The sequence below is a fragment of the Streptopelia decaocto genome (assembly GCF_964273445.1).
Source record: "Streptopelia decaocto genome assembly, chromosome: 1".
NCBI lineage: Eukaryota > Metazoa > Chordata > Aves > Columbiformes > Columbidae > Streptopelia > Streptopelia decaocto.
The window spans coordinates 208,818,620-208,833,686 of record NC_138663.1 but is presented as its reverse complement, the minus strand read 5'-3'; the positions used below and the strand labels follow the sequence as shown (position 1 = coordinate 208,833,686).

The following is a 15,067-nucleotide window of genomic DNA, read 5'->3' as shown; positions in this document are numbered from 1 at the left end:
ATTATCTTCAAATTACCTTCTATTTTCCACCCTTATTGACACCTGAATGGCTTAAAAGTTATGGCCCAAAATACTGTTAATTCCGTGCTACTCCAAGAAAGCTCTGGGAGGGCTCTGAACACATGGACTGCCCAGTATGCAACTGCCCAAGTAATTAACCATTATCTGCAAAGGGAGGTAAAAACTGTCTTAATTTTACTAAGAGGAAATGAGGCAAAACTTAGAACAAGATTGCTCAGGGGAAGTCAGAGTCGAAATAAAAATAGACCATGTTTGCTGTCAGACATCCACCTCTGACCTAGTGACTGTAGGACCTCTTTACAGTCACCAAAACAGGTACCTTGCAAGGGCGATTCATCTTCTGATACAGACACCCAAGCAGGCCAGTCAAATCAGACCCCTGAGCATGTATTTCTATTTATTGACTATAAAGGGAGTTAGGGTTGACTAGCTTTAATGTGGATAACCACACTGTTCTTGTCAAAGAAATACGACTCCTGGTTTTTATGTGCTGACCACAACATCATTCCCAGGCACATAGCATGTGACAACTGAACAGGGAGTACACCATTTGCAAAGTCAGGCATTTCAAAACTACAAAATGGCTTAATGAATTTTAAGCCTTCAATCTTTGCTCACTATTATTTGTATGGAGGCAACATCATTAAGTCTTTCATTACATTATGGTGCCATATTTTTACAAGGCAAAGTTTCCTTATTGTTCTGTTTGAAAGAACAGTGCTATAGGGAAGAAACATGTTTATGGTAAAAGAAGCTGGTGTTTTCTGCAGGAGTTTGGAGGAAGGAGAGAAAAATTCAAGTGTCACCCATACAGTAATGACACCAGAGTTACGAAAATGTCCCTACCTGTGCATCTTCAATATGCACACAGAGTAGGAGGGAGATTCAGCAAGGGACCCCCTGGTGTTACATCTCCAAGGGACTATAGGGAGGAAGCAGCAAGTTTTTTCATGCCACTTCTTGGGAATTATGATTAAGGAAAGGAGTTGAAGGAACCACATCACTTCTTCTGAGACCCAGTACTAAGCCTGGAAATGTAAGTCATCTAAGGAAAATGATGCAGACTCTGCAAACAGTTATCATGGAAAGACAGATATTCATTCTGTGAACTACAACAAGGACCAATTAATTAATGTATTGAGCAGTGATGAAGTCACACTTACCCTGACTTCATTTCAGGAGGTTTAGGTAAGGGCTTCAAAAAGCCTTTTTTCCCAACTAACCAATATGTGTCTTCTACTCCTTTACCCTAAAATAAAACCAAAAATCCAGATGAATACCAGCTTTCTGACCACCCTTTGCTCAGTATGTAGCTTCCTCACTGGCTTTCTGAGGGCTTCATAAATGTCCAGAGACAGAGCAGGGCTGGAAAATTTGGTCTCTCCTTCACAACAGTTCAGGGATTATTTGAATTTCACCATCCTAAAAGAAAAGGCTTTGTTCAAACTGTCATCTACAAATGACCCTCATTGAACTGGGTCATTGAAGCTACACAGCTTAACAGAAATGAGAAACTACAGGACCTCTAATCATCTTATTTGTCAGTACTAACATAATTAATTGAGAGATTTTACAACAGTTGCTGGGCTGAGTATCAGAAAAATAATGTCTTCTCCCACTACTGATGATTTAGCTGAAGGTGAGCTGCACTTGATGAAATGCAGCCATCTATAATATATCAGAGTCAATCACCCTTGACTGGAGAAGTGGAGCAAAACAGACGCTTCTAGGGCAACATCCATCTCCACATAAACTGGACCTTGAAAATGTCAGGTTAATAATTTCCTAACGTGCCAATTTGTCTCCACTAACTATCTAAAGGTTTCTTTCCATTGACTAAACCTGGAATAATTACCTCAGATCGTCACTTACAGGCATATGAACTTGGGTGAGATGATTCCACTTGTCATGAAAGATTGTTGAGACACCTGAGGCCACATTCAGATCTCTTACTGTAGGTGTTCAAGGCAAATAAAGCTCCTGCTTCTGTCTATTGACTATATAAGTGGCAAAGTGGTGTTTTGAATTATTTAGTGTTGTCTTGTTTGGACGCTGTGAAAAGTAGAAGCTTCTGTCAAGGGTGGACTAAATAGAGTCCTAAATAAATACTTTAATCTAGCACATACAGCTGATTGCTCAATCTTGTCAATAATTATCTCATGTACTGAAACAACTGATGGGGAAAATATGGGAAGGATCCAAAAAAAGAGTGGTGGATGAAAGCCAAACAAGAGCTTAATATGAGAATTCCTTAAAAAAGAAGATTCCCCTGTGAAATGTTTCTTTCACACAGCCCTGGCCTTCTTACCTTCAGTTCCGTTTTTCCCCTAGGTACAATCTGATAGCCTTCGTTTAGACTCCGAAGCGTATCCACTGTACTTTGGCTGACATGAATTCTGTAAGCTGGGAAGAGAAAGCAAAACAGCTGGATCACTATACTGCACACACACTGCAAATTCCCCATGGCTTCATACTGGCAAGAAAAAATGCCCAAAGGCATGTAGGCACGTAGCTGGTGTATTTGTGTGGTGCTCCTCTACATAGAGCGTGATGCTGATGGATGGATCCTTCCAGGTAGGGCTGGAACGAGCACGGGGTGAGAGGAGATCTACACCAGAGATTTCCTGGAGGATACCAAACACTAAGTGTGGAAGTCCAGCTCTTAATAAAGATGGTAAGTGTTTTTTCAGCAATGTCTTAGCAATACTGTGGCCAGCAGGACCAGGACAGTGACCATCCCCTGCACTTGGCACTGGGAAGGCCAAACCTTGAATCCTGGGGGCAGTTTTGGGCCCCTCACGCCAAGAAAGGCCTTGAGGTGCTGGAGCGAGTTGAGAGAAGGGAATGGAGCTGGGGAAGGGGCTGGAGCACAAGGGTGATGGGAGCGGCTGAGGGACGGGGGGGTTCAGCTGGAGAACAGGAGCTGAGGGGAGACCTTCTGATCTCTGAACTGCCTGAAAGGAGCTTGGAGCCAGGGGGGGTCGGGCTCTGCTCCCCAGGAACAAGCACCAGGACCAGAGTAAACGGCCTCAAGTTGCTCCAGGGGATGTTTAGATTGGATATTAGGAAAAATTTCATCCTGGAAAGGGCTGTCAGGCATTGGAACAGGCTGCCCAGGGCAGTGGTGGAGTCACCATCCCTGGAGAGGTTGAGCAGACGTGGAGATGAGGTTCTCAGGGACATTGTTTAGTGCCAATGTTGTGTTAATGGTTAGACTCAATGAATTTGAGGGTCTTTTCCAACTAACGTGGTTCTATGATTCTATCTCTCTTGAGAAGTTCATCAACCACCCATTCCAGGGACTGCCCCAAAAACTCACGCAGGCCTGTGGACTCCATTCTTGACGCCGTGTTCACCGTGTCTCCGAAGAGACAGTACCGAGGCATGGTAAGCCCCACCACACCTGCCACACAAGGCCCTGAAAGACATGTCATCTGTATAACTCAGAAGGTACTGCAAAAATTCAGGGGTTTACTGGCAAACAAATCTCATCCTCTCCTCTGGTATTCAAAAACCACTTGGAAATACAGGTTTTTTAAATAGCTCATTAGCCTTTCTGCTTGCTACAAGTAATCAAAATGCACTGGTGTTTTCTGACTGAGAAAGGTCTTGGGTGGTAGGACCTCAGTTCACCATAATCTGGGAGAAATTTGTTCAGAGTTCCTGGAAGCTCTAGGACTATCGGAATCTCATTTTAAAAAGTCACCTCTGACCTCATTTTCCATCTGAAAAATGTTCAGATCCTGTGACATACCCTGTGTCCCAGTGAAACAGGATTGAAAATCAGCCTTGGAAGTCAAGAGATGCTGGCAGCATGCTGGACCACCCTGTGTCCCCTCCTTGGAAAGGAAGACATCATTAGCCTGCCTGTCTAGCCAAAAACTGTTTATTTTCCCTCTCATTCCTTAGATGAGATCCACTCCCTTCCAAAGTAGCTCCCGAAGAACCAGTGCCAAGTTCTCAGGGAGAGGTATGTGTGCAGAATTCACAGGAACATGCACACAGATAAAGTGTGTGACAGCCAAAAAACACAGGCAACTGTCATCTGGGGCACTTGGGTTAGCTAATATTTGGACTGTGCTCCAAAGGATGAGGCGCTAAATTTCATCACCCACAATTTAAAATGCAAAGCTTGCAAAACAAATGAAAAAAATTAAAAAAAAGAGAGAAAAATAAAAGAAAAAAAGAGAATGCTTTCAGCATTGAAAGGAGGTATGGGGCTTTGTGCAGAGAAAACAGAAGTTTCTATCTATTTTCTATTGGATGTATTTACGTCATAAGTCTTTTCAGGCTCTCTCTGCCTTTTCAATTTCATGATCCTTCTGGGTTAAAGTTTCAGCAAAACTGACATGTAGGAAATCTGTTCCCATGAAAAGTTGCAAAAGATGTGAACACAGTACGTCACCAACACTATCTGAAGTGAATGCTATATATAAAGTTTTCCATAATATAAAAAGTTGTAGGTTAAGATTTTGTTATTATAACATCAACATAATAGTAATAATAGTAACAATAGTAATAATAGTAATAATAGTAATAATTGTAATAGTAACGGTAATAGTAATGGTAATGGCAATGGTAATAGTAATAGTAATAGAAATAATAATAGTAATTATAATAATAATAATGTAATTGTAGCCTAATTTAAAAGTGATCAGTTAGTTGTTTTAGGACAATGTAATTTTACTGTAATTTTAGTCTTCTTAGTTACAAAAGTGGAGTCTTCATATAGTTTTCAGATATATCTTAAGGACAGTGAAACTCCACAGCTGAAAGCCATGGGGAACTTTGCAAGAACCCTTCTTGCTGTGACCTCTGAAAAGTTGTTGCTGCAGAGTCGAAGTAATAGGATTTTAATATAATTTATGGAGGATGCAAACTGAGAGGTAAGAGATTGTAACTCCAGCCTAGTAAAGCATCACTTATTTAAAGTTTGTTTTTTTTTAAAAAAAAAAAAAAGAGAAGAATGGTTCATACAAAAAATGTTACATGGACTTAATCAACATGTCTGGATCAAACACAGCATGCAGGGACTACTGGAGATCAGGAAAAGCTGATTTAATGCTGTTTTGTTTAAATTGCCAATGTGTCATGCAACCTTGGATAAGACACTGCCCCTCAGAAACTCTTCTAATTTAGTTCCCATCCTTGTCAGTACTCGAGAATTTGGTTCAAGCTCTTCAGGAGAGGGTCTTTATGTACTAAAGGAAGCTTTTTCAGGGTCTAGTCTTTACACACTTCTATGGCACAACTGTAAAGACATCATTGATACTACTGGATCAACGTTCTAACGCTTGTCTAAGCAGTCCTTAATGTGTGCACACTAACGTGGCATATGCATAGAAAAGGATCTGGTTGTAGACACTTTAATTCATGCTTCAATATCAGCTTTGCCTGAGAAAACACTAATTCAGGAACACCTCTCTTTGTCTTGTGGTGGTGACACGATGGTGGCACTCAGAAGTAAGTATCAAAGCTCCTTCTGTGATAGGTGTTACAAGGACACAAAAAGGTGGTTCTTGTCAAAAAACAGTCCTCAAGGGGGAGGATTTCATTCCATTTTAAGAAGCACAAATATAAGCTGCTGAGCTCCTGCTGTAGCCAGTGGAGGACAAATCAATGCAGTCAACTGAGCCGCTGTGAAAGCCTCTCCACACCCGCACCTGAACAGCTCTCCAGGGTCCACCACATCTCTACTGACCACAAAATGAATGCAGGGTCCTGGAAACATCTCCATCTGGTTGCCTAAATTTACGTTTCCTACTCAGTCAATGCAATCATACAATCATTTCTACAAGGCTCACAACCTAGGATAGGCAAGCAGTTTAGGGTGAGGTGCTATCTATCTAGAGCACTGCTTGTAAGTCTGTCCTCCTGTTGCAGAAAGCTGTAAGTTCAAAACCAACCCTGCAGTGCAAGCATGGCCAAAGGACTTCTCCACGATGATAGCATCCAAGAGTTAATTCACTCACTGCCTTCGCTGCCTGCGTGTGTTCCCCTTTGTCTAGACAGCCTCAGTAAAGGACTAGTAAAAACTTCCAGCAATAAACCTCCCACAGTAACAAGTTTCAGAGGAAACCAGAGACAAGAACATTATGGCTGAGTTGTTTAATTACACAGGTTCGCTGGTTTGTTTTGAAATGGCGCCTTGCCAGGGTTTGCAGGGTCACTTAATGAGCCGTGCTGTCTACGACTCTGCAACAACCATCACTGGTGCTGTGGAGGTTAATAAGTTCAATCGAAGTGCAGGGCTGCCTGCCAGAGGACCTGACTGATAAACACATCCTCTTCAGCCTTCATGGAAAAGATTGTCTTGTCACCAGTGCTTGCTGTGGTCATCCAGCTCCAGACCAGACGTGGTCAGGGTGGAACCAGCTGAGTCAGCTGAGTTTTTCTGCTCAGGCAATCAAGTTGAGCGAGGAGAGCTAAGACTCCAGGGTCCATTTAAAGCAGGGGGAAAACTGTAGACCAAACATCGATCTTCTTGTCCTCCTCATCTTACCATTGCATTGACACAAATGGACTGTGGGCATGGGCCAGCAAAAATTCCCAGAGCTACAGCTCTCCATTTGGGTTTGGAGGGACGTGGGCAGACCAATCCCAATGACATTTACTGCTTTTCCAGAGAAGGGATCACGAGGTCTTCTTGGCACCAGTTTCCAGAGAGCAGTTGGCCCATGAAACTGGTAGTCACACCCATTCTGCATCCTTTCCAGGACAGTGAAAGTGTTACCCAAGATCTCCTCTCCCCCCAAGCACTTCCTCAAAGCTTCCATGGTGCTGGTGATTCCCTCTTCATGCTTCTTTCCTCAGGAGAAATGGGGTCTAGGGTTAATCAAACTCTGCCGTCAGCTCAGTGGCTCAAAGAGCTGGTTTGCTTTGGAGCATGCTTTCCTCACTCATCCCATGACAGTATGATGTTGCCAGATCTGCACAAAACAAGATCTGGCTTCTGCTTCTTTAGAAAGGAAAGAATAAACCAAACAATTCCTCCCCCTCTTCCTCTTACACTTTACACAACAGTTCATAGCAACATCACTTTCCAGATAGCCGAAGTTCATAAAAACAAGAAAAAATGTAACTACCCCCCATACACATCACCTAGGGATGGATTTTTGGCTGGGTGTGTGGAAGACGTGTTGCAGAACTGCTGTCAACAGGCAGCAGCAGATGTTGCACACAAAATTCCCCTCTTTCCATGCTGAAAATGTGCTACTGGTGCCCCAGAGGCTCCTGCTCTGGGCACGATGAGCCTAGATTCATCTAATTCCTGTCAGAGTATAAAACCCACAGTGCTCCTGCAATCATTCCTCAACACTTTAGATTTTTGTGAAGGACCAGCTAAGACCACCACCCTGCAAAGACAACAGAAGGGAGATGTATTTTCAGAGATAACCCCAAAATGATGAATTATATGGTCTAGGAGATACAAAATACTGATTTTAGCTCTTCTCAAGTCACAGTGCATTCTTGGTATATTCTGTGTGAGATCCTTCTCTTTCTTTGCTCTTGTTTCCTTATGTATACATCAGGGCCCAGGATATAGGTATGTAAAACATGTGCATGCCAAAGCTGCAAAAATGTGGGCATTATTGGAAAGGTGGAAGGATTAAAAAAAGCCCTTTAATACTGGGTGAGACTCCTGGTCAATCTTACTCGTTATTCAGCTTCCTGCAGTGGGCAGCATCCAGTACTTTAAAGGAAGATGCAAGAAGTCTGGTGATTAAGAGGTGGGAAAAAATGTTAATGGATGACCCCAATATAAAATTATGAATGTTCGTATGTCTTAAAAAAATGTTGATTCTATGATAACGGCAGATGACATTACCTCCATTTAAAATCTCAGTCATACTTTTGGTTGCATGATGACTGCAATCCTCCTGTTTGTTTTGTTTAGTTTAGTTTTGCAGTTTAATTTCACTTTATATAAAAAAGAACTTGTTTTCTTTTTAAATGAGCCACTTTCCTGTTCATTTAACAGATTGTGACTTCTGTATTAGAGATAATTTACTTTATTTATAACATGTAGAGATAATTTACTTTATAACATGTTTTCTTTTTTATATATATACCTGTATCACATATTCTTCCATCTACGTCCTACCTGTAATAAACCTCTAAAATCTTTTTCATTCTTTCACTCTATTTTCCTGTTTTTCTGTGCTTTTTCATTTCAGAACAGAGTTACAAAGATGTCTGCATATCACACCGGTGAAGATCCTTTGGCACATCAAAGAGCCACCCTTACAATGAAACCCTTGTGACAGGCATTTCTGATGTAGTTCTTGACTGCGACAGAATATACAATTTCTCCCCCTAATGGAACTAAGCCATTCTCCTTCTTGGGGTTTGTGTTTCCATTTTAAAGCCCTTGTTGCTATGGAAGATTTTAAAGCATCTTCTAAAGGTGCTTGCTTTGGGGCAGAGAGGGAGAAAGCATTCAAAGCTGAAAATACAGTTGCAAAGGAGTTCTTTGATGTTCAGGTGTAGCTGCCTACCTGTGTGCAGCCCGATCCGGATCCTGAGGGGGATGTCTGGCATGTGTCTCATTTTGAATGTCCCCACCGAGCTGAGGATGTCCAGGGACATGTTGGCTATCTCAGCCGCGTGCTTGTTTCCATTGCGTTTTGGGAGCCCTGAGGCAACCATGTAGGCATCACCAATTGTCTCCACCTGGCAAATACCGTGGCATTAATAAATAAATGCATAAATTGAAAAATATTGGAAAGAGCAGTAGAATAAAACTACAAGAGTGTTTGACGCAAACACAGCTTGATCCTCATGCCCGGGTACTCCTCACCTTGTAAACATCATGGTTTCCAAGCACGGCATCAAATAACGTGTAAAGATCATTCAGAAGGTCAACTACTTCAATGGGTTCACTGAGGGCTGAAATGGTTGTGAAGCCCACGATGTCACTGAAGTAGATGGTCACCTGGTCAAAATACTCCGGCTCCACAGTGCCACCAGTCTTGAGGGCTTCTGCCACTGATCTGAAACAACACAAGACGACCTGGGCACAAACTCTTGTTGTAAGGCATGCCCAAGAGCCCAGAAAGTCCTGTCCTACTGTGCTCAAAAGATATTCCATTCAATGCAAGGTTCCATATGGCTGTAACAAGCACTGATGAAAGTTTCTTACTTTGGAAGGTGCTTGTCAAGATTGAAGGTCAGCTTTGCAATGTATTAGAGAGCAGCATAGGGGAAAGGGACCCGGGGTTCCTGGGGACAGCAGGATGACCATGAGCCAGCACTGGGCCTTTGTGGCCAAGAAGGCCAATGGCATCCTGGGGTGTATTAGAAGGGGGGTGGTTAGTAGGTCAAGAGAGGTTCTCCTGCCCCTCTGCTCTGCCCTGGTGAGACCCCATCTGGAATATTGTGTCCAGTTCTGGGCCCCTCAGTTCCAGAAGGACAGAGAACTACTGGAGAGAGTCCAGCGCAGGGCAACGGAGGTGATTAAGGGAGTGGAGCATCTCCCGTGTGAGGAAAGGCTGAGGGAGCTGGGGCTCTAGAGCTGGAGAAGAGGAGACTGAGGGGTGACCTCATTAATGGTTATAAATATGTAAAAGGTGAGGGTCAGGAGGATGGAGCCAGGCTCTTCTCGGTGACAACCAAGGATAGGACAAGGGGTAATGGGTTCAAACTGGAACATAAAAGGTTCCACTTAAATTTAAGAAGAAACTTCTTCCCAGTGAGGGTGGCAGAGCCTGGCCCAGGCTGCCCGGGGAGGCTGTGGAGTCTCCTTCTCTGCAGACATTCAAAACCTGCCTGGACACCTTCCTGTGTAACCTCATATGGGTGTTCCTGCTCCAGCGGGGGGATTGGACTGGATGATCTTTCGAGGTCCCTTCCGATCCCTGACATTCTGTGATTCTGTGAACTCACTGGGTTCTGGGAAATTCTTTTGTCCAGTCTAGCTATGTAGTGCCAAGGCTTTTTATTTATTTTGTTTTTAATCATCTAAAATACTAGTACTTACGGGGGGAGCATTTGTGACAGTAGCTTTTCTGTCTTCTGTTTTTCAATCTCCAGCTCTTCAGTCCGCTCCCTGATTAAATCTTCCAGGTTGCTTGAATACTGCTCAAGCATCCTGAGCATTGAGTCAATGATATTGGTCTTTTTCCCTTTGTTTATGGTTTTGAACTGGAAAAACAAACCGGAGAGTTATTTCCCCATCTCATTACACCATTGTAGCACTCTAAGTTTGGAAAAGAAGAAAAAGCAAACACTTATTTTAAAGGGACAATGGTAAAGACTGGTTTTGTTAGTGGTAATAGTTCAAGAATAAAAGAAAAAGGCAAAATAGAAGGCGAATTTGCATCAATAACTCTGGAAGTTGCCTGGGAACATGTTGCTGCTTTATGAACTTTCAGTAAGGGTTAAGTGAAACACCACCTTCCATGGGATGACAGCATGTATGTGAGTTGTTATGGAGTTGTTTGCACCCTCATTTGTGCCATGACTAGCCTTTAGAGTACCTTGCAGCCCTCTGCACTCAGAGGTGCAAATTTCAGGGCAGTAGCGACAATTAAAATGTGTTTCTTTCTTACTCATCTTAAATCCATCTCTGCACACTGGCATGTATGCATACAACCACCCCCTATCCCAAACTCCTCATTTTGTTAGGCCTTCTTCACCTGAAGCTGAGCCTCTGGACCATTTGGATAATCTGTGGCTTCAGATGCTGCTTTAGACTCAACAGTGGAGTCAAACAGGTGTAAAATTAATCATAGTTTCATAGAACTGAAAGGTAAAAATTATGGATGTTGGTTCATCTAGTTTGACCTTGTGAAAACGTGGGAACAGTACTGCTGGATTAGACAAGGGACTAATTTTGCAACTACCTGTCCATGGGTCTGGCCAGTAATAGATGTCTGGAAATGCTGTTCATACAGGGCTTAGGCCCAGTTTTATTTCCTCATGAGATGCTCCCAGCCTCCTCTAATCTGCTGTTCAGAGACCTCCTATGACAAGCGCTGTATTTAGATTTAACAGCCTTTGGTGAATTTTCTTTTTAAATGAATCACCTTTTAAATACTTTAGAAGATCAAAGAACATATCGATCTGAAGGTGCCATCACAATTTACAGATTTTTGACCTCCATCAGACCACCCAGGCAGGCACACTGCAAATGTGAAGACACCAAGCCCATGTTCATGCTGCTGCACACCCCACATGGTGGTGCTGTGGCAGCCCAAGTTCAGGACAAGGTGTAAGCCAGGACAGGCCTGGCCAACAAAAATAAATATCTAGACACCACGAACAATAAAATGCAATAGCAAAGGCGAGACTAGAGCTCTGGGATTTATTCTGTCATTATTTGAGGGCTCACTTAAAGAAATAAAACACTTTCCTGCCAAGTAAAAGGACTGCATCTGCTGCTCTATTCACCAACCTTATGAAATATCTCCTCAAAGGTTGGACGTCGTTCAGGGGCTTCACCCCAGCATTGCTTCATGACCTGGATGCACTCCAGGGGGGCCAGCTCAGGAGCTATGGTTGGACGGCACAGGGGAGGGGGCTTCTTCACTTTCTTTATAATTTCTGTGACAAAGAGAAGAATGGGAAGCACGTTGTGAGATGGAGGGTCTTGGTAGGGAAAACGGACATGGACATTTTCACCTGTCCCCTGCTTGCTCCTTCAACCATCACTGTTGTTCCTGACAACCCAAATGCTTTGTCAAGTGAACCTGAGGATTTCAGCTTTCCTATGCTGGGAGTATCTTGGAGAATTCAGAAGATAATTGTGGTAGATGCCCCATCCCTGGAGACATTCAAGGCCAGGCTGGATGGGTCTCTGAGTTGAAGATATCCCTGTTCATAGCAGGGGGATTGGACTAGATGAGCTTTGAAAGTCCCATCCCACCCAAACTATTCTATGGTTCTCTACTTCTATGATAAGAGATTCATCCACCTCATTCCTCTGGTGAACCAGGTTATGAGCAATAGAGTGGCTGGATGGGGGAAGGTTGTGTGACAGATGTTTGTGTGAACTCACAGGCTTGTATTTAATGGAATTACCTCTGATTGTCTCCATTAGGATCTGTGGTCCTCTAAGGGAGCAGAGGACTATGGGCGAGCCCAGACAGGAAGGATACCAGCCTCTGAAAATTCATCATGAACTGGGATCCAGTACGTAGGAGGTTGATGAGAATGGAGACAGTGGAAAGTATTTTAAGGGGGAGAGTTTGGGTTCAAAACAACATCTGGGCAGTGACTCCCTATCCAGAGGTTAAAAAAAGCTAATAAGGAACTGAGAAGTCGGTCCTTGAATTTGCGCTTTTTAGATAAAACAGCCCTACAGTGAAGGAGAGGGGCTGCAGGTTTTGTTGAGAGCTGAAGTATGGATTGAGGAATCTGTGATGTCTGAACCCAATCTTGACTTGAATTTTCAATTTAAGTGTTTCTGAAGGAAAAATGTGGTTTTCTTTTTTTTTTTTGTTCATCCCAAAGTGATTTTATTTGAAGGTTTCATCGTCTGTAGTGCAGAGCAATCATCTGGAGTGAAAACCACCCTCTTTCTGGCAGGAACCCTGCATTTCCACAGCTGCGACTGTGAGTACCCAAAGCTTTTCAGTGTTGACAGCTCATTTTAAAGTTCTTTGGCTCATCCCACCAGTCTCCACCACATGAACTAAACAAAGCACCTGGCCCAAATATTTCCAAGGGCAGCCAAGGGGAAATGCCTTCCTCAGACAGTTTTAAAGTTCACACCATGAGTGAAAGCTCCTTGAGGATTAGGATGCAATGAGTAGAAATTCATCATTTTAGCACATTAGGAAACTGGAGTGCACTACGTGCAACTTTTGCTGGAGGTTCCCTATAGGGACAAGGTGGGGGGACACCTGCTAATTACATCATAGGCTACATCATTGATCCAGCTCTTAATTACAGAGCAGGTTACATCATAGTCATCATTGTCATTGCATTGGTGCAGCAGGTTGGGGTGCAGCAAAGTCAGGGCCCCATTTTTCCACGCACTGGAAAATGGGCAGATATTGAACGGCCATACCCCACTTGGTGACTGTCCAGCTTAAAATGTGTTGAGAATGGGCTTTCACTGAAATCAGATCTGTTTTGATTGTTCTCACCCCCTCCCTGTTCAAATGTTTGTGAGTTGTCTGCAGTGTGTTTGCTTTACCTATGCATGGACAACAGTTTGAACTAATGAGAGTTGCACCATGAGCAGTTCCTACGGAGTTCACCTATTTGCTATTTGTGATAGAAGCCACCTTATCTATGTCAGCGGGGTCATGATGTATTATTTTGGTCTCTGCTGAAGAGAGAACATCTTCAGAACCTGAGAGAATGGCAGGAAGATGTGCCAAGAGAGGTTCAGGTTGGACATGAGGAAAAGGTTCTTCACCCAGAGGGTGCTGGACACTGGAACGGGCTCCCCAGGGAGGTGTCACAGCCCCAACCTGACAGTGTTCAAGAAGAGACTGGACAACGTCCTCAGACACATGGAGTGAACTGTGGGGTTGTCCTGTGCAGGGACAGGAGCTGGACTCAGTGATCCTTGTGGGTCCCTTACAACTCAGGACATTCTATGATCCTATGAGAACCTCTTTGAATGGGGAAGGAGTTAAAGAAAAATAGATGGACATACAGACAAAGCAGGATGTTAGAAAAGGGTCCAGCTAAAAAACCTCAACCCCCATGACAGACGAAAATGGGCCAATGGGTAAGGAAAGGAATTCCCAAGATATGGGGAATTCTGCTATCAGATTTCACCCCACAGCTTGATGAAAAATCAGAGCTTTGACAGAGAACAGGAGGTGAGATCAGAACAAAATATTCTGGTGTTTATTATGGATGTTTTGTTGAAGACAGCCTTTTGTCGCTCAGAAAGGTCATGAGATTGGGACATTATTTCCATAGTAAAGTTTTACCCAAGGGCCTTGGCCAGACCTTACATGAACACTGTGTGTAAAGCCTTTAGAAATGTACTCAAAGAGTTGCCTACCTTCAGCTGAGAGTTCTGACATGCAGTATGGTGGACCCCGAACAATCACTTCTTGTAGGATGATTGCAAAGCTGTAAATGTCCCCTTTGAACGTGCCTTTTCTGTGCATGTCCGGGTCTCTCAGTAATTCTGGAGCTGTCCATAGCAATTCTAAAAAAAATCAAGAGTATCATGTTGAGCTCAGACTATTGCAAATTAAGTGCTTAAATGAACATTTTAGTAATTTGAGGAGAGGTTCGAACAAACGTTATAATTTACTGTATCAAGTCTTTATTTCTTGTGACGTGTTAGAAATATTAAACATCAATCCCAACAGAAAAAAAAAAAAAAGAATTTTCCAAATTTCGTTCTACCTTTTAAAAAAAAATATTGCATGACCAACAATTTATATCCTATGGCATCAGCCCTGAACTTCAACATGAGAAGACTTCTCACCATTGTCAAAAGCTTTAACAACTTTTGTGGTTTGAAAATATCAGACAGACAAAATATTGGTGCTGAAGCATGGATTTCTTGTTGCTCTTTTACAAAGCATCTGTAACTAAAATATTTTCTGTAGTTCTTCTTAAAATGAAAGTAGATTCCATAACAGAAGTTCGTGGCAGTCTGAAGTATGATCAGTCTTCATAATCATATAGTTCAAGGAATAAAGACACAGCTGTAAAACACGGCCTCATCAAGAAATGAGTCTTTGTCAAACTGGGTTATTTTTACCCTGATAACTGTATATTTTGGGTAGTGAGAAAGAGTAACATTTCTGCTACTGCAATATATATAACTTCTGTAAGGGAGGAGAAGGTCTTCTAGGAATTGCTGTATCTGAGACTCTGGAAATGCATAGGAACCAAATCCTGTGACACTACATACCACTTGAAACCAAGTTTCAAGGATAAACTGGGATATCAGACCAATCCCAAGGTACCAAGGAACCAGGCGAAAGAAATAAAGTCGAAGTCTCCAAATCTGGTCCCATGAGACACTGTTCCTAAGTGGTGGGACATGTGGCAGCCTTTGGTGACTGGGATGAAATGAACCTATTTCAAAGCCACCTGTATCGTCTTGTGTTTCAGATGGTTCAGT

General features: G+C 42.9%; 1 protein-coding gene across 1 annotated transcript in view; it reads right to left on the bottom strand.

Moving 5' to 3' along the window:
* The window catches only part of GUCY2F (guanylate cyclase 2F, retinal), a gene marked incomplete at both ends in the record, with an annotated part of 43,899 nt that overhangs the window by 9,338 nt on the left and 19,494 nt on the right, over positions 1–15,067 (bottom strand). The window contains 8 exons of the mRNA XM_082043468.1: positions 1,185–1,270; positions 2,330–2,424; positions 3,341–3,439; positions 8,520–8,694; positions 8,822–9,014; positions 10,001–10,164; positions 11,417–11,565; positions 13,988–14,137. Coding sequence (XP_081899594.1) covers positions 1,185–1,270; positions 2,330–2,424; positions 3,341–3,439; positions 8,520–8,694; positions 8,822–9,014; positions 10,001–10,164; positions 11,417–11,565; positions 13,988–14,137 — 1,111 coding nt within the window. The remainder of the gene's footprint in view (positions 1–1,184; positions 1,271–2,329; positions 2,425–3,340; positions 3,440–8,519; positions 8,695–8,821; positions 9,015–10,000; positions 10,165–11,416; positions 11,566–13,987; positions 14,138–15,067) is intronic.